At 39.0% G+C, this 19,954-nt stretch overlaps 1 protein-coding gene across 4 annotated transcripts in view; it reads right to left on the bottom strand.

Moving 5' to 3' along the window:
* Positions 1-19,954, bottom strand: part of CA10 (carbonic anhydrase 10) — a 206,399-nt gene that overhangs the window by 109,110 nt on the left and 77,335 nt on the right. For all 4 annotated transcript variants that reach the window (XM_075441361.1, XM_075441364.1, XM_075441363.1 and 1 more), the window contains exon 4: positions 12,615-12,757. In XM_075441361.1, coding sequence (XP_075297476.1) covers positions 12,615-12,757 — 143 coding nt within the window. The remainder of the gene's footprint in view (positions 1-12,614; positions 12,758-19,954) is intronic.

Below are 19,954 nucleotides of genomic sequence, written 5' to 3'. Positions count from 1 at the left end.
CAGGTGAAACTCAGGTATTGCAGACTGCTGTTAGCAGCAGCCAGCTGGACAATCAGCAGGCGCATTTGCAGGCCAGCTGGCACAAAGGAACTTGGAAATAGCCACAGCATTTTCTGCTTTGCCTTCTAATGGAGGGGATCTGTGGAGTAGTGGAGAAGTGATAATGGGGGACAGAGGCTATAAAGAAGCTAAAATGAGATTCTGTAGGAAGCCAGGCTGCATTATTTCTTCTGTTTATGGAGCACTTTGTGTTAACAGAAGATTTGTCACAGAGACCTCCCAAAAGGTCAGACAAGATACAAAAAACATTTCCAACCAATACGTTTCTGCCTCAAGGACTGAGGACATTTGGGTGATGACAATTGGGTAGATAGATGGCACGATAATAGAGGACCATTTCATTTGAAATTTGATCACAGATACTGGCATACATCCCTGTGCTTCCAAACAATATCCTTTTGTAAAAATATATATATGTAAAAGGAGTGTGGTGTAAGCACTATAAAAAGCCTGGATACAACATCCATCTGGTCATGGGTAGACAGTGGCTCAGTTGCATTGAGATTTCAAATAGACAAGATAAAGTCCTGGACAGGCTGCAGAGTTGGGTGCAGAGGAACCTGATGAAATTCAGGGGTCCTGCACCTGGGGAGGGACAACCCCATGCACCAGTACAGGCTTGGGGTGGACCTGCTGGACAGCAGGTCTGTGGAGAGGGACCTGGGAGTCCTGGTGGATGACAAGTTGACCATGAGCCAGCAGTGTGCCCTGGCTGCCAAGAAGGCCAGTGGGATTCTGGGGTGCATTAAGAAGAGTGTGGCCAGCAGGTCGAGGGAGGTTCTCCTTCGCCTCTACACTGCCCTGGTGAGGCTCCATCTGGAGTACTGTGTCCAGTTCTGGGCTCCCCAGTTCAAGAAAGATGAGGAGCTACTGGAGAGAGTCCAGCGGAGGGTTACGAGGATGGTGAGGGGACTGGAGCATCTCTCCTATGAGGAATGACTGAGGGAGCTGGGCTTGTTCAGCCTGGAGAAGAGAAGGCTGAGAGGGGACCTCATAAATGCTTATAAATATCTTAAGGGTCGGTGTCAAGAGGATGGGGCCAGACTCTTTTCAGTGGTGCCCAGTGACAGGACAAGGGGCAACAGGCACAAACTGAAGCATAGGAAGTTCCAGCTGACCAGAAGGAAGAACTTCTTCCCTCTGAGGGTGACAGAGCCCTGGCACAAGCTGCCCAGGGAGGTTGTGGAGTCTCCCTCTCTGGAGATATTCAAACCCTGCCTCAACAAGGTCCTGTGCAGCCTGCTCTGGGTGACGCTGCTTTGGTAGGGGAGTTGGACTAGATGACCCACAGAGGTCCCTTCCAACCCCTACCATTCTGTGATTCTGTGAAGTGCCAAAGTTATAAGCCTAAGGTTGAGATTTAGAGGCATGGATTTACTGTTGGGTGGCTAATGAACCCGAGAATCTCTTCAATATCACTGCCTTCTGTTAATGCCAAATCCATCTTGCTAGTGGGTGCAGAGTTTCTCTCTCCAGTGTTCAAACCTGTCCCAGGGCAATATCAAACTAGAAGACCCGTTTAATGGTGCTTCTCTGCTTTGAATTGAGCAATACCTAGCAAAGAGCCCCATACATGTCAAACAGGGAGTTACAGCCCAGTCCATCTTCAGGCTATTGAAACCATGTCAGCCTGTCACTTTTAGTAACACACTGAAAGAAAAGACCATGAATGTGTATTTGCATCAACAGCTTAAGTCACTCAGAAGGAGCTATTAACATCCATCATATAAATAATATGCTTTACAAAACTAAACACAAAAATATATTTATCTGGTAGGGCTGTGATGATATCAAAAGTATATTTGTGGGACTAAAAATTATTCTCATTTTAATCCTTTTTTTTTAAAGCCTGTACTTTGCACAGTACATTTGAACACCATTTTGTGTAGAGGTCTTAAATAGTCATAGGTGAAACAGGACTAGATGAAATACTTAGTTAAGGCTAAATAGTGAGTTAAGGCAAAGTATCTTCAAAGGAGCATTTAAGTGCCACCTCAGCACAGCTGTGCTGCCCTTGGCACAGCCCTGAAAGACGCTGTGATTTCAAGTTGTATCTGCAATGTATTTCTTTGCTCTGTTTGTGTGGCAGGGAATGGAGGACTGCAGAATGCGCCTATAGGGATTTAATAGTATCAGTAGCAAATTATGATGTTGATATGCTGCCTCCAGCTGCTGGCTGGGGCACAGAAGCAAGGATATGGCAGTAAAGGGTATGCTCATTCCTTTTTACTATGCATCCAAAGAAAGTAAAGAAACACAATTTGTCGTTACTAACCCTTGCCTGCTCTTCTCCTTCCCCTTCCTCCTCATCCCTGATACACACCTCAAATGTATCTATGTGGCAACATGCCATGTGAGTTAGTGTATTCTATGCAACATCCTCTTCTGCTGAATAGCTTCCCTGAGACAGGTGGCACTGAGATGTTAAAAAAAATAAGAGCGCAGTATGCAGTACATTTGTTTTTCTCTGAGCAGTATGTCACAGGATAGAGATTAGCACCTCTTATATTTATACAATGTACATTTTCACCTTGATCCCAAAGGCGGCTTTGAGATAGTCAGACCTTGTGAATTCATAACACTGAAATAAAGAGTCATCTTTCTTGAAAAAAACAGATTTATCTTTTAATAGTCACTTCAGATGCTCCAGCTGCCTTTGTGAAACAATCCCCTCAGGGTATATCAGCACCCATATGAACGTCCTTCACACGGTTTTATCTGTGATGCAAGTTATACAGAATTAAGTTCAAGGTAACTTTACTGAAGCCAACCCTTTACCTATTCACAGCATTATTCAGAGCTGGAGCTGATGCAACAGAGACAAAACATAAATTCAAAAAATCAACAGTTTATTGACTTTCCTTAGAAATGATGCTGCTTCTTCAGACTGATGCTTTAATCAAATGTCTTACACTGAGTTTTCAGATTCTGAAAAATTCTGGAAAATAAACTGCAGAAGAAACCTTATACATTCATTTGCCTTTATTTGACTGTTGAAATGATGAATGATAGGATACAGATTTAGGAAAAGGAGGTAGGCTAAAAGTCTCGTACACATACACATAAAGGCACTTATTTTTCCTATAAGACAAATGTTCTAAATTGAGACAGCAAAGATGAACTGGATCCTAGAGAAGACTCATGAAAATGGGATTGTTACATATTTGGCATTTGCTACTGATGTCTCAAGATTGTACATTTTTTTCCTAGTCTTCTATGCAAGTTCACGAAAGTAAATGTTTCTTTATTTTAATCATATTCTTCACATGTGCCAGTTAAAACAGACACCCCAATGATTTTTATTAGTCAGGTTTAACTTCCTTCTCTTTTTTTGATTTAAAGCTAAAATTTCCATTGTCAGACCTACATTGATAGTTTGGGACTGTTTCTTGTTCAGGGACACAAGCAATAACTTGATAAAGCAGCTAGCGGTAAGACTGTTCAGTTATAATTGCTTTCAGCTGAAAGTTATAAAAAACAAACAATAGTTACAGATTCAAACACTTACCTAAGTGACGCAGAGGGCTGCCACACATCTAAGCAATCCTACTATGAGCTATGATTTTCTGTCACTCTCTGCACAGGAAAAACATATCCCAAGCAAAAAAAAGGTACATGCAAAATCATTATTTTATCTTTCCAATTTTCCTGCAAGGCCTGCAGTCCCCTGTAATATACAATCCCTTACATTAAGAACAGTTTCTCGCCCCCAATTTACGTACATTTTCTTCCTCTGCTCCAGAATCATCTACTGATGGTTTTCCTCAGCCTGTTGATTGACACGCAGCTTAAATATCCCCACTGCTTTACCAGCCAGATCCCAGTTTGATGAGGAGCTGCTGATCCACAGATTTGTTTTTGATTATTAGATACAGTTCATTGACCACCGCTTCAGTTTTTTCCCTTAAGCTCCTTTCTAGCATCTAATCCTAAAATAAATAGTTTAATTCTCCTACCTATAAGCAAACCGTGTCTGCTTCAGGCTTCAACAACAAGTGATTAACAGTACCAGAAGGAAAAACAATGAACTTGCACTTCTCTCTAACACCAAACTGCCACTCAAAATTCTGAATGGCACATTTGACTACCACAGCAATTTGTATTTCACCCTGACAGCAGTGCTATCCATCCACGTCTTCTCTACCTTACAGCAGAATTGACACATGTCTATTATAAAGTACCTACTCCAGCTGCAGGATGGGCAGAAATCCCTGCAAAATCTATGGTGATTTCTTGATATAATTCAGTGTAAAACACTGCAGGGACATGTGACTAAAAGAACTGTTATCTGTTGTGTTGGAGACACAAAACTAAAAGAAAATTTCACAAGCACCAGACTTGCAATTATTTTGCGTTTAATGCTCCAGCCAAAAAGCAGGTTTACTTCACCTTAACTTTATTAACTTATATGTGAATGAACTGATGATATGTCAACATGGATCTTAGTTTATTTCCTGATTGTTTTCACTTCTTTGAGATTGCTGCAACCCAACGCCAAACGAGTCTCCAGACCATAGCTTTAACAATTTGGATGAAAGTGAGAGTTATGCAAAAAAAGGAAAAGAACCTTTTCCCCAGGTTTCTCAGTGCCTGCGTCCCATTCCAGTTTGTCAGGAACTGGGTCTCGCACAGCTCCTACCTCACTGCTGCAGCCAGCAATCACTATGCTGCACAGAACTGTGTGGAAAGCCGGCTTGGCACCTAACTCCCATAAACAGATCTTCAGCCAAAATGTATCTCCTGCCTAGATGGGCAGCAGACACCTAACACACATTATAAGTCTCCTCTCTCCACATATAAACTGGTTTCCTAATCTACACTCTCTTACAGAATTCCAGAGCAATGTGAAAATCATCTTCAGGGAAAAAAAGCTTGGCTGTAAATATGTACTTGATGCACGTAGGATATAAAGACTGATCGGCCAACAATAAGTTTTGCCACCAACTCCAGCTGGTGAAGAACCAACACCACAACATACTGTTACAAGAACTATTTATTATGCAGTATACTCAGTTGCCAGCTAGGAAGCTGCAAAGCTTAAATGTTTGAACTCATATAGGAGAATAAACTAACACTGAAATGAAAAGAACTGAAGAAGATTTATTTTGAACTGTTGGTAAATAATTATTTACTTATCAGTTCAAAATAATTTCAGGCTGAGCTTATATTGATTACAAAGAGAAAAAAGAAAATCTGTCTTGGATGCTTTGTAAATCATTGTTGTTTAAGAAATGGTTGCAGTGCCAAAAATACCCACTCTCATGAAAATATTATCACATTTTACTAAGTCTCAACATGCCATACCTTTATTATTTTATGTTTGTAACAAAAAAAGAGTAAGAATTAATCATCCTTCTGAGACCAGGAAATGTGTTTTAACAATGCTAAAATACAAAATTATATTCCATTTAAAGCATATGGTGTCAGGATACTTCCACATCTTTACTATGACAGCAGATCCATATGAGAGAAAAAAATCCTCAGCCTTTTCATATTAGTGGCTACAGCCCCAAGTACAGAATCAAGTACAAAGACAAGATATATGTTACTTTTACTTCTGCAAGGCTTGAAAGACATATCTAGCTTTATAAATAGACCCAAGTGCAGGATGAAATAACTCCAAATAAGATACTATCAAAACAACGCACGATGTATACTAGAAGATAGAAAAAGGGCATTAAGAACAAAGTTCGTATTTTTTAAATTCCTTTGAATGCACCAAACTATTTAGTAGTTGGAGGCCAGCTGCTGCTCCAATCTTTTTTTGAAGCTGCATCATTAGGAATTGGAAACAGGAAAGCAACTTAATGAAATAAAGAACAGAAGAGGGAAAAAGGAAAGCAATGGACGAGACCTTTGACTAGTAGCGGTTAGCTACTAGTCGTGAATAACATCACCAACTCTTTAACCTTCTGTTGGGTTTACTGCCCAATGTCTGCAACAGCGGAACCCCTTGAAGTTTCATACAACATCCCACTGAATGCATTTCCAGGGTTAGCACACCCGCCTTCACAAGGAAACCACGGGTTGCTTTTAATTACCACACGACTGTGGCTGAGATACAGCTTAGCATAGAATTTGAAAGGTACTTCTGCTGCCAAAATAAGAGCATATCCCCAGCTCTAAACCAGGGTACAGCATAGCTTGTGTAGTAAGCCTGCTGAATCACTTCTTGCCAAATCTAGGATTTCCTAGGAGGTTTCCCAGGCAGACAAGTGAGCTTGTTTCATGACACTAGACAAGAATAAATGTCAAGTGGAGTAGGTATACTGGAGCAAAAAACCCTTGATACTATGAAGAAGCCATAGAAATGCATTCTTGTGCCTATTCAGGACTCCTTTATGATTGCAGTGGTGCTCCACTATCACAGACACCAGAAATTTAGAAGGCACACATCGGAGTCCCCACATATTTCAAATTGAGTCAACCTCAAGAAAGGATCACTGAAGTGATAAGGAAACAGAAGTCCCAGTATAGAGACAGATCTAGACCCTGAACATATGTTTTTCCCTATATATGGTCTACTAAGAGCAAAGTTTGCAAGTACCTCTGAAATAATACTCAGCAGTTTTTCCTGTTCTGAAGTCAGTGACGAGGACAAATACCCAAGTTACTTTAACCTGCTGGTTTAATTTTACGTTCACTTAGTAATACATCTGAGAACATGCAATACTGCAGAAGTGTTAGCAATGTTAAACAATTATTTAAGCAACTATACTATATTTCATTTTTTATTCATCAAAGTTTTTTATGTTTGCATCAGACTTCTGACTTTCTAAAGCCACTCTAAATCAAAACATCACATTATTATTAAGCCCTCTAAGAATTCATCACAAATCAGTTTACAGATGACATTGATGTCGTATTGCTATCTATTCCTCCTGGACCAGTTCTAACAATTCATTTTTTATATTCCTGCACTGCTGAAATATGGTTCACACCAGTATCTGTCCTTTTAGTAATCACCAAAGCAAAGCTTGGCAGTTGTCATATATTGCACTCTTGAGAAAAATGCTAGTAATACTTTGAATTGATTGAACAGCATGGAATCAGAACTAGCTGGCAGAGAAACCATTTAACTGATTTCAATTCATAAATCTCTTTTCTCCTGTCCTATTTTAGTTTAGAAACTGCTAAATATCACCATTATCTTGTGATGCATAGAATGAACCAATTATTTACAAAGATGTTAATTTAAATAATATGTGATTGCATTCATTAATGTCCCATATGAGAAGGCAGACTTATGGATCTTACCGAGTAACTTTCATTTATGCACACTGAGCTAGAGAATGTATTTAACAGTCCTTGGCCAGCAGACACCGATTTGTTTATTTCCCCAGAGGTCAACATCAGGTACAGTGGTCTTCCCCGTCTTCAAAATAAAGTGATTTTAAACAGAACTTTACCCACTTTAAACCACAACTTAAGTCCTTGAGCATGACCTAAAATGACTAGTAACACATGGCATCACTTACGTGACAAGGTTAAATTAATTGGCAGAGATGTACTCAGTGTCTAAAGCACATACTGTTACTTAACAAAGTTTCAGGAGAAAAAAAAACTATGGCCAAGAACTGTAGTTCAGTCTTAAAGCATCTTGGAAGTAGGGCTCTTAAAATTAAGCCCACAGAGAATAAGGAGCTCAAAGGCAGATAGGCTACGGGTAAGTCAGGTGACAAATTCTGGGGGACCAAAGGAGAAGAGAGACTGTCAGCCCTGGTGAATGGAGGAAGAAATCCCATCAGAGGACTAACTCTGTGGGAAGAGAGGTGGTTTGTTCAGCCACTACTATCGTCCATGAGAGTCCATAAATCCCTGCTTTGGAGACTGAAACCCATAGTGCTTGTTGCCTAAATGTCACTAGACTACACTGGCTTGTCAGTGAAGTTCTTCAGTTGTCTTGCTGTTGATTTCCTTGGGGCTTATGTGAATCCAAGGAAAAAAAAGCAGAGAAAGCAAAACAGTGATTTTCTTTGAGACAGAGTGGAGGAGTGTGATTTGCATATTAATAAGGGTTTGTATTGTTTATTAAAAAGGGCTGTTCATCTGAAATGGGCTGCATGTTAAATTCACTAAAATGGAAAATCAAGAGACAAAGCTGGGCCTGAGAGAGAACTGAAACTTGGGGAGTTTCCTCAAAAGCAGCATTTCTTCTGAGGAATTTATCTGCATGTAAACTCATTAAATATCTTCTGCTGAGATTCTGGATCTTGAATCCAATTATCTGTATCAAGCCTTCAGGACCTGAAAAGCCACTTTCTCAGGAAACGGAGAAGCGCAAACATACAAAATAACCCAGCACAACTCAGAATAACATCTGATGATGCTTGAATTGTAAATCACATAACCCAATACTGCACTGCAATCGCTGGACATCACATAAAGCAATGTATTACTGCTCACTGGAACTTTATTGTGAGAAATCTGATCAAAGAGGTATAAATGTGTGGCAGATTGCATTGCTATCTCTTTTGCTCCTGAATGGAATGGGAAGAAGTTTCTTCTCAGCCTCAGGTCAGAAGTAACTATTAAGTCACTTGCTGTGTAACAGGCCACAGATTGTACTTTTCTCCCCTTGTAGGCTGCGGGGTAGGAAAACAGTGATGTTGTCCCTCATACTCTCCTTTCAGATCATTCCTTTTGTTGAGGAACAAGACAATTATTTTTTTATTCCCAAGTGGTCTAAGTAATCATAGAAATGTCTCAATCTATTTTAGTAAAATGCCGTCGATTACTAATATTGAAGTAAAATAAGCTCTCTAATGAAATCAGCTAGAAAGGTATGCACTTACGGTGGCATACTTAGTCATAAATTCTGTAATGGAATGGTTTGGAACAGTTTCAAGTCTGCTGATGTGGAAATTGAGAACTAAACAGGTAACCAGTTTACAGAAATCAAGCAATGCTCCCCACCCCCAAAAATAAAGGGCCAAGAGAAATGAGTGGTAAGGAATGAAAGAGTTAAGAGGCAGCATTAGGTCAGTGATCGTACCACCCAGGTATGAGTTATCTGAATTCCTCTAGACTGGTCTTGGATTCTGTTCCCGCAGGTGAACCTCTTCTGTTCCTTCTTAAGTTACTTTCAAAAGTGAAGCACACAAAGTAGAAATGTTGTTTTCAAAATCAGAACTCAATCAGAAAACTGATTTCTACTCTAATAACAAAAAAATTTGTTAAAAATTTGAAGTTACTGTGCCAAAACTAACTGTACTGAACGTTTCCTTCCACCCAGCCCTCTCTTAAGGCTTGACTCTTTTCCCAGCTCCCTTTTCAAAACAGGTGTATAATTTTGACCCTGTGTGCAACTAGCTGTCTGTCTTGTTCACTATGCACGTAACCTGGCTTATTATAACCTTGATTTGAAACCATATCAAATCCCTTTTTTATTTATTCATAATTTTTCTTAGGATCAGTTCCATAAAATCCTTTCATGTACAGCACAATCACAGTTAAGTCTTGTCTAAGGAATTCCCTGGCTGCTATATCAATTGGTTCATTGCCCTGAAAACTGAAGTGCTTATATGAAACACACCTCCATTTTTGACATACAAAAAACATTACCAAAAAAGTGAACACAAATATACCACCTGGCAAATCAAATCCTCACTGAAGCCTTAACTATGAGAGAAGAATTTTTTCTAAGGCACTAAAATTTCAGTCTTTTCCTCAAAGGAGAATTTTGATTCAACCATTTTAGCAACCTCTCTGAAACAGACTAACCAGAACTAGAACAAATCCTGTTCTTGTAACATGATACAAGGCTATCCCTGCTTGACACCAGCAGGATAATACTTGTGAGTGTGGTGAGAACATCACATTACTGATACAGCATCTCCCAGGCCATCGGTGCCTCCATTTTATTAACAATCAGACATTTGCTTTATCCTAAGCTGGTACAAAAAAACAGTTGTATTCTGAGAATTGCTAAAAATATTAAATATTCTGAAACTCCTGGCTTTGTCCCACTGGCAACTTCCACGTAATTTTGTTCTTGACTTTCATATTATGTCGTACTGTAATTTATAAATAATCTGTAACATGTCAGCCTTTTCATAAACAGCAGAATCCATTTTTTCATATCAAAATGAAAAACCTCAATGCATTTCTGTTTAAAAAAATAATCTACATATTACGCTGAAATTTGGGCCAGAGTTGGAAGCATTACTGTCCTTCAGTAAGTAACAATACTCCCATTTTATCATATCTCTAATGAAGCTTACATTGGTTCCGATGTCTGTGCACGTGTACCACCAGAATCTCAGTGGGAAGTACAGAGCAAATTCACAGAATCACAGAATGGTTTGGGCAGGAAGGCACCTTATAGATCATCTGTTTCCACCCCCCCTGCCACGGCCAGGGACCCCTTCCACCAGACCAGGGTGTTCCAAGCACCGTCCAACATGGCCTTGGACACTGCCAGGGAGGCGGCAGCCACAGCTTCTCTGGGCAGCCTGGCCAGGGCCTCAACACCCTCATGGGGAAGAACTTTTTCTTTGTATCTGATCTAACTCTAGCCTCTTCCTAACATCTCATGCCTCTTCCAGCAGAAATCTCATTTGTGAAGACAACAGGAGAAGATAAATCATCTTGGAATAACCTTTTGTTAGAGTCTCTGCTTGTTCTGAAATGGTAAGTCACAATGCCTTTTCATCTGCATTGTTCTGTATTACAGATTGCACAAAAGAGAACCGCCTGCATAGAATAAGCATGAAAATCTTTAAAATACTATTTTAAGCACCCCCACATAAGGGAAGCAACACAGCAACATTATGAACTAATGACTACTTTCAAGAATGCTAACAGGTTCAAGATGTTTTATTTATAAAATAATTTTAGAATTGAAAAGTATCAACCCTCCAGTTGGATAAACAGAACTGATAACTTAGTTATTTGAGGACTGTCCTCAAACTTCCATACTGTGAATACATTCTTTAGCGAAAGAAAAATCATTATGTATTATCATTGGGATCAGTTTGTTTTCTGAAATGCTTTGAATGGCAACTTAGGAACCAAGTAGGTCTCAAAAATTTTTTTTGGTGCTGTACTCTAATATTTGTCTGTACTCCTATTTTTTACTAAGTATAATTATTTTAGGAAACAAGAATGAAGTAGCAGAAAATAATTTTAAGAACCATGCATGTAAAATGTCCCTAACTACGCCATTCATATAAGCAAGAGATTATTAAAAGTTCAACATGCTTGAGATCTAAAATCTGCTTGCATTGTTTAGATTTGTTAACTTCCTGCATATTTTCATTGACATGCAACAGTTTCAATTCTGCTTCTGAGCACTGGGTCAGCAAGCACAAATGGACATGCTTGAATGTTTTTCAAATTCATAGTCGTAAATAATTTCTTGCAAACTACTTTGACATATACATGCATTAGAACAATGCTTCCATATCTGAGTTGCGAAAACTTGCAGAAACATTTACTGAAATTAAGCTTTTTACTACTATAAAAACCTTGTGCAAATTTTATCTCCAAACATAACTTAGATACAGTACAAAAAAGGGAGGATATGCTCACTGATTAGCATCTGTCAGCAGTATTTCTATATGTACACATACCTCAGACAGCAGTCTCCACCCATTTGCAGAGCATCATTTTGTCAAGATTGTTTCCTGCCTCCACTTCTAATCTATATGGACTAGCCAAGAAGTCCAGGTGCCTGAGCCATAGCTACACACAATATCTAACCCAGAATGACTCTGGTTACGTATCTCGGCTTGTTAAGATATACTTTCCAAATCTGGGTAAACAGATGAGGTTTGGTCAGAAATAGAGGTTAATAAACTAGTCAGCTGTGGCAGTCACTTTTCAACACAAAATCCTCATGCTGATTTTATATGAGTAAGATAGTCTTTGATAACCTATCATTTCCATCTGATCCAATGTCCTTGGAGATTTACTGATGATGTATTAAAATAATTGTTGACATTTTGTTTTCTAATTAATGTATTTGAGGAGATACCCAGTAAAAAAAATCTTCTTATGTGTGCCAATATGCTGTAGATAACATAGAAACTAGATTACTTTCTGAACACATCTGTCTGCCTGTCCCATGCTGAGATATGTATCTCACAGTTCCTTTCATTTCATAATATAAAGCAGCTCATTCATCCTTTCCTACCCCTTAACGTGATGGCACCGCAATCTTACCCTCGTTTAGATGAATAAAAGAAGATCCTGGCCAACCTGAACAACACTTTTAGAACAGAACTTTTAAAATGCCACGCAGGGTGAACACCGAATTCAGTTATAAACATGGAGTTTCTAAGTGAGATGCTACTCTTCCAGGCAGCAGAGTTTCAAGTAACAGGTAACATGAAAATGAAAATATATGCTAGAAGACATCTAAAAATGCATGGTGGTTGCTCTCTCTCCAGCAGTGATGAAATTGTGTGATTTGCAAAGTACTACATTGTTGTTATTCTGCCTCAGAGCTGACAGAGATAAAAGTCTAAATGTGTTAGAAATGTAAAATATAGCAAATGCTTGTAAGTCTACTAACTTCTTGTTTTTATACCAGAACATGTCAGAACACATACCTTTCTTCCCCCTGTGTTTATGCGAAGTGGAGTTAAGAAGGGATCAAAAATCATATGGCTGGTTTCTATATTGACAGGTGACTGTCTTTTCCCAACAGAGCAAAGATTCCAAGCCGAGTTCACCAAACCCCAAAAGGAGGGAACTGCAAAATACAAAAAAGTGCAAGCTTAAGAAAAGTCTGGAAAGACTAGAGAAATACATGCAAGACAGACAGTCAGATAACTGAACTTGTCATACTGTCCAGATACACACACTGAAAGTGAAAACAGGCAAAGTCATCTAGCACTTGAATTTAAAACTTCATACACAAAGACGAAAATATATTGTTTCATATATTTTTGTATCAGGAAAGAAGGTAATATTTTTCTTCTCTTTTGAAGGTACCTAGATTTAATCCCGAATTCTATTACAAATAGCTCATTTGTTGTTAGTGTTATAGAATATCTATTGAGCAATACGAAAGTGACTCATTAGGCCTCATGCTAATTTTGCATACATACAATGTGTCCTCAGACTGAAACCTTTCCATTCTACTCAACTTTTTAAAAAGTGTTCATATTTAGTAGAATCCTTTAAAAAAAACAGCATTATTACAAGCGAAGCTCACACATTGTGATCCCAGAGAACAGGCCCGCTCTCTAGACAGGTTCTCCTAATTTCTGTTCCAATCACCCAAATCTTTCATTAGTCAAAATTTTGACCTAAAACACCAATCTTGTTGGAAAAGCCATACTCTGATGTTGAAGAAGGACAGTTCCTTCCCTGTACATGTAATAGCTTGGAACATACAGGAACACCTATTTTTTGATAAGCTGAGTTACTTTCAAAGCTTCTGTGCCCCTAATTGGAAAAAGAAGAAAAATGGGATGTAACTATACACTGTTTCTCACCAGATAACTGCAGGCTGGAGGTTCATATTGCATCTAATCTGCAATTTATAGACAAGATCAACCTGAACTTCTCTTCACATGCTGCAAAAATTTCTGACTAAACAAGTATAGAGCAACTAACAAGACACACAAAGGACACATTTAAATTTGTGTCTACACACCTTTCTCGTGTCTCAAATATATACGGCAACTTTGACTTTATCAGAATTGTTCTGCAGTTTTGTGTAGTAGGTGGAAATCTCACAGGTGCAAATGTTGATGCCTTCTTTGGCTTTACTTTTTCTGTTTAGATTTTGTTAAAAGTTTTCATAACCTTTGAGCCTCAAAGCATTTCTTCTAATCTACAAACTGTCTGTGACAAAGTCTACAAACCCAGGCTGGGGGAAGGAGAATGTGGCTGAGTCCTTGGGGCAGGAGCACAGGTGTTTTGCCAGAGGGTGGAGCTGAAAACCACCCACCAGCTGCCTATAAAAAGCTTTTCAGTTGCTGTAGTTACCTGCATGCAGGTTTTTGCAGTGTGGGTGCTTGCTTCTGCTTGCAGTTTTAGGCTACTCTAGTGGGAGCCATATAGAGTGTTGCTTGGATTTGAAACTCAGATTTGCAGTAGATTTAACCCATTGGAAGATACTGCTTGGAGGGGAGACAGGTGGAAAATACCTTCCGAGTGTGTAGCCTCAGGAAAATGGCTGATGTGGGTGAGTGTTTTCCTATCATATTTTACAGAACAACTCAGTTCTTTTTGCCCTCGGAGTTTGAGTGTACTTAGGTGTAAAACTTTGGTTGGGTTAATACATAGCTTCATGGAACATTTTTACAAAAGTAGAAAAAATTTAGGGCTCTTCTTAGGCTATTGCTTGCACAGCAGAACTTCAGCATGAGTATAAAGTCCATCACAGAAGTAGTTTTGTAGTTGTTGAGTATCTGCCTGCTCCAGTAGTTCATAAGCTATTGTCCACAGATGTTACTTCTATTGCAAAATATCTGAAAACTCAATTTTCAGGTGAATCTTTGTCTCTTCTGTGCTTGCCTGTCTATGCATCTACAGGTGCTACTCATGCAGGTGAGCTCAGACAGCCCTGAAGGGATCCAAGTGGTATGGCCATAATTGACATGTTATGGCTGGCAAAGCTTCAAGTTTCCTTGTATTCCCTAGTTGAACAGCTTTGAAGTGAACATGCACTACTAATATCTTAAATTCAGAGGTGAAATATCTTTTCTTAACACCTGACACAGACAATCAAACCAGCTCACATGTAAAGCCAGAAATGGGTAACTGCTCTTAGTACATACTGCATGAAATCTATAAGGAGGGATGACAGTGTAATGGCTCTGGGAAAGCAAAGATCAGGAAACAGCATCCAAAATGGCTGGTATTGCAGATACCTGCATCAAATTGTCAGTAATCTTTTATTTGAATAATAAACCCTGGGTGTAACCATGCTGTAGGAGGTCAAATGGAAGCCCTTTAAAATAAGCGAAGCTTTGTGTGATCAGAAAAATAAACAGGCAGTATGGTCTTAAAAATTTATTTGGCTCCTCTGTTTACCCTGCCACTCAATTCCTACTTCCACTGGGGACTTACAAGACTATAGAAGTTCCCGGAGGTTGCTAAATGATAGTGCTAATGCTTTGAAATTGAATAAAATAAATGTAGTGCAATTAAAAATAAAACAGAGCACACTTAATTATTTATGCTTTTTTAAGAGAAATACCATAGGATCTCACTTCAGTTTTTGTCAGAGAGAAAACCCCTCTCTATGCAGATGTCTAAAGCAAAAGTTTATGTTAATTGAGATAACCTGGTTTCCCTCCATAAATCCCCCTGTGCTGCTGTTTAAAAAAAAAATTAATGATGAAACTGTGGAGCTGTACATTCAAGAGGGAAAATTAAAATTATTAAAAGGGAAATCTGTTGCTTGAATGTTTCTACTGTTACTAAAAAAATCTTCTGGATAGAAATACTCTTGGTATTAGTAAAAACAAAATTATTCAGCAAGCTTTTAAAAGTTAAATACACTAGACATTGTAAGTGCAATAAAATAGCGAGCCAAACAGAGCAGTCCATTATCTTCAAGTTCATAATACTTAAAGAATTTATGATGTAGCTGGGATTGTTCCAGAAAAGCTGCACTGGGAAACAGCTGCTGTGAGGGGATGTTTTATAACATTATTTCTGTTTTTGACAGGGAAACCTTGCATTCTGTACAATGCTTGTCACACCAGCCCACCACCAGAAAGTCAAGAAGGTGGAGCTCCAATATCGTGATGTTGCACTGCAGAGGTTAGACTTGTCACCCAAACACGTAAGTCTCTGTTGCAGTCTTTTATTTCTTTCTAAATGCCTAGGAAGCTCATGCTGAAGAATCTCTCCAATATGTGCTTGTTGCTAGCTGTCATCTATGGTTAGAGAAAAAGTAAGTGCAGGAATGGTAAACTCGCCCCAGTGATCAGAATGGCTGTGCTTATGCTTCAACTGAAGGTTAATTAAGGACAACTGATCTAGGGCTGCACACCTAAGTTAACTGGTGGATGGGGATATTATGCAATATTAATATCTGATTACATTTAATTAAAGTAATTAGTGCTGCTGCTTAGATACTCAAAGTAATAGGAAAGTATTCAGAACTGTAACGGAAAAATCCAAGGAGGTTTCATCCAGGAAACCAAGGCTTAAACTAAACACAAGTACTGTATTAACTGTTTAGTCTAAAGAAATTAGTGTACAAATCTAGAAAAATGTATCAAAATATTAATGTCTTATTCCATCTTAACTAACAGACAAGGTTCTACTAGGGGTTCAGTCATTAATGAAACAGTATCTTCTTCCCCACAATTATGTTGTATTTCCATAAAAATCTAGTCATGTATGAGCAGGAGTATGCTGCATCTTTGTGTGTGGACCTCTGAAGCATTTTAGATAGCAGACTGGCTCCCGTGCTGTACAGGAGCTACTCTACAAGCTAGTTGGCATGCAGCCCACATCCTAGCCTACAATCTCATTTAGCAAGGTTCTCTGGCTACTGGTTATTCTGCCAAAAGTTTCTGTATACTGATCTTGTCATCTCTGCCTTGGCTATAAATCCCCCTAAACTTCTACTGCTTGACAGCTGATTTGTTGCAAACATGTTACATAGACAATAAGGTGTTAAGTTTTTGTCTGACCGATGTCATGCCTTGAACCTTCTCATAACAGAAAGAAAACTGGGTAAATTCAAAGTTTATTTCCTCTGTATGGTGGCACACTACGGACAACAGACTTTTCTGTGTGTGTTTTATGGGGAGAAGGTGAGGGGGATTACTTAAATTTTATACCTATGCAAAAATCTGACATCCTTATTCAGTCTGTATCTTATTGTAGCTGCTCTTTTTTCAATTTACTGGGAACAATTTATATTGAGAAGTATGAAGATGCTCTAGTATCAGCATGACACAATAGAATGAGGGATTCTGATGGCTTATACCAAACCTATGCATAACAACAGTGAAATAACAGTAGCTAGAACAATAAAGCAAGGATTGAATGCTATTCTCCTAGTGATGAACACCAAGGATTTGTTTAAATAAATACAAGCCTCCCCTCTCCAGAGAAAAATGAGGGAACAGTGTTCCATAAGGATGCCCTTCTGTAGGTACTGCAAAATTGCATATAAGCATAATGGTACTGTCCACAGCTTGTGCTGATGGACATGTAACAGTCTGCATCCATGCTGGGAGAGGAGGCAGCACTTTTCCCAGTATGGATCCAGAGGCACATGCCATGTATGACATCTTAATTACTTGATCTTAGAAAAAATGATGCTGCACTCAAAGGTCTAGGTCACGCAAGGGTTGTGAACAGTTAAGCACTGTCTCCTAATCACTTGTCTGGCTGTTGAGGGCTTACTTATAAAAAAGTTTCTCAGAGTTCTACTCCATGCAGTGTTTCTGCATTTTCCTTTTAGGAAAGCCATAGTTTGTAGCTAGGATTTCTCTGAGGCACTTTCTGAAGAGTCCTTGTGATGTACTGCTTGAAATAGTTTGGTCTAGCTCAGAAGAGAACAGATGCATCGCTTGTGGTGGGGTGAGATGATGCTGTGCTTCCCAGCACACCTGCCTCCGGGGACAGAGCACTCCTGGGGTTCATCCAGCTGCCCTGCGCTGTGGGGGGCTGCTACATTCAAGTCCCACCTGTGCTAGAATCATAGAATCATGTTCTCTATTCTGAAATGACTGAGAAACTAGAAGGCCATACCCTACCTGGTGAAGCGTTACCCCTTTAGATCTCAACTTCATAATCTAGGGAGTCATTAAAGATATTTGCATTCACTTGGAAATGTGCCTGTGATTGCAGAGAGTGGCTCTGCAAGGTTTCTGCCCTGAAATCATCATCTTTGTTTAAGCCATAAAACATATGAGAATTTAAGATAAAATCCTTTCTCTCTCCCTGCTCTTCTCATGACTTAAGGCTCTGATGTGTTTTGTGCCATGACGAATCATTGGCACGAGTCACTCTTAGTTGTTCAAAGTTTTCAAAAATTTCCCCCCTCTCCCTGCTCCACCCTCCTGTTCACACATTTGCCCTACCTTCCTAGGTTCTCTTAACCTCAACTCACAGCTTATTGTCATTAAGATAACTTCTGTTAAAAGTGCTTAATCTTGGCAGCACACAATTTATTACTGCTCTGGGAACAAAAGCAAAGGGCAGGAAGGTTTCATGCACAGTAGTTAAATGATTTCTATCACTGCAAAGTTTTGTAATATCCAGGAAATATCCTCATATTTCTCACTACTGCTTCTGAGCTCAGGGAAAAACAGTAGACTTTCTACTATGTTCCTTGTGTTGCCTCATATAAGTAGATGAGATAGTACAGCAGCAAATCAAAGAGTAAGGTATCTGGAAGAAAAGCATGTTTAAAAAAGCTGCCATCCTCAGAACTAGATACAGGTGGAGACCGTCCTGCCACCAACCTGCTGTCCACCTTGTGTGTCTCACTGGTCTGATGATCACGCTTCCTGCACTGGGCACTTGGAATAAGTAGCACATTAAAATAGTGTTAGCTGTGCAAACCTTTCACTGAGGAGACCACCTCTAATTTAGGTCTGAGCAATGCAGGGACTTTAGTTTAGGAGTAACGATAGAAGCAATGCTTGTTTATAATCAATATCATACTACACTGATTTCAGCATCTTTATATGAATGAAAACTCTCATGTGGTTGATTTTTGTGTAACTGAATGAAGAACTACATAAAAATGAAGATGCTGTTTAAAAAACACCCGAATGGTAAAATGGATGCTAGAATTGCAAGAATATAAGCTAAATTTTCAGGTGTTATGTGTTTATTCTGAGCCTCTGCTTAAATAGGGCCAAGAAGCCAGCAAGCTTCAACAGAAAAATAAAGCAGATGGCTAAAAGAAAGCATCCTTTGAAAACTGATGTCCAAAGAAGAAAAATGGAAAAGATCATAAACTCTGACAAGTTAAATAGAAAACTAAAATAAGACAAGCCAAAAGAAGATACTGAAGAACAATTTTCTAAAGGCATAAAAGCCACTAATAACTTTTTTCAAGTGTATGAGAGGCAAGAATCCTGACTGAGTCTGTAGGGCCAGCTGATGATCAAGCTGTAAAAGGAGCACATGAAAGATTATGTAGCAGCAAAGCTATATCAGTTCTTTTCTGTATTGCTTACAAAAGTGCCTAGGGAGGTTCCCACACAGGAGCTTCTTTATGGGGAATGAATCTGAGAAACTGTCTCGAAATCAAGGATCGGAAAAATGACTTCTGGTATAAATGGATATTATGAACAAATTCATTAGCGTCGGTCAGAACTCTAGGATGAATACCACAGTGACTGGAATTGCCAAAATCCTCACTTAAAATCTGCATCAGTTTCGAAGATAAAAAGTAGTATATGGGATCCAATTTTTATGGTGCTTATTTTTCCCAAGGTGTCTGCTACTGGTCACTGTCAATAGGAGATGGAGTCTAGTCAAGACAGTAAAGTTATTTCTGTGTTGCACTGCACTAAGATTATAGTTTCCTCTTTGAAGTTTGCTTAACTTTCAAGAGCACAGATTTTTCTGAATTTAAGTTACTCTAGAGTTCATGAGTTTAAATAAAAGGAGTCAACCTATTCTTGCAGCATATCATTGTTTATATATTTAAGCTTTAACATCAGCCCTGGCAATAGCATAAAACACAATCAGATTGTATTTGTGCAGCAATTATTCTTGCCCTGTGTAATTACTGGTCCCTCAGATAAAATCTGAAGCTACTTTAATGGAGCTGGGATTTGAAACCACAGAGAGAATCAGCTATCTATGTACATCAATAAAGCAGTCCATTAATTATTTCCACCTTCTCAACTTGAAGAAAATTACCATACTAATGCCTCTGGATAACCACATGACCTGCTCTGCTTCTACATAAAAGCCAAGCGTGAAGTCATAAAGGCTTTGAGATAAATCA

The sequence above is a fragment of the Opisthocomus hoazin genome, chromosome 21 (assembly GCF_030867145.1).
Source record: "Opisthocomus hoazin isolate bOpiHoa1 chromosome 21, bOpiHoa1.hap1, whole genome shotgun sequence".
NCBI classification, from domain to species: domain Eukaryota; kingdom Metazoa; phylum Chordata; class Aves; order Opisthocomiformes; family Opisthocomidae; genus Opisthocomus; species Opisthocomus hoazin.
The sequence above is the reverse complement of the archived record's forward strand: the minus strand, read 5'-3'. Positions and strand labels throughout refer to the sequence as shown.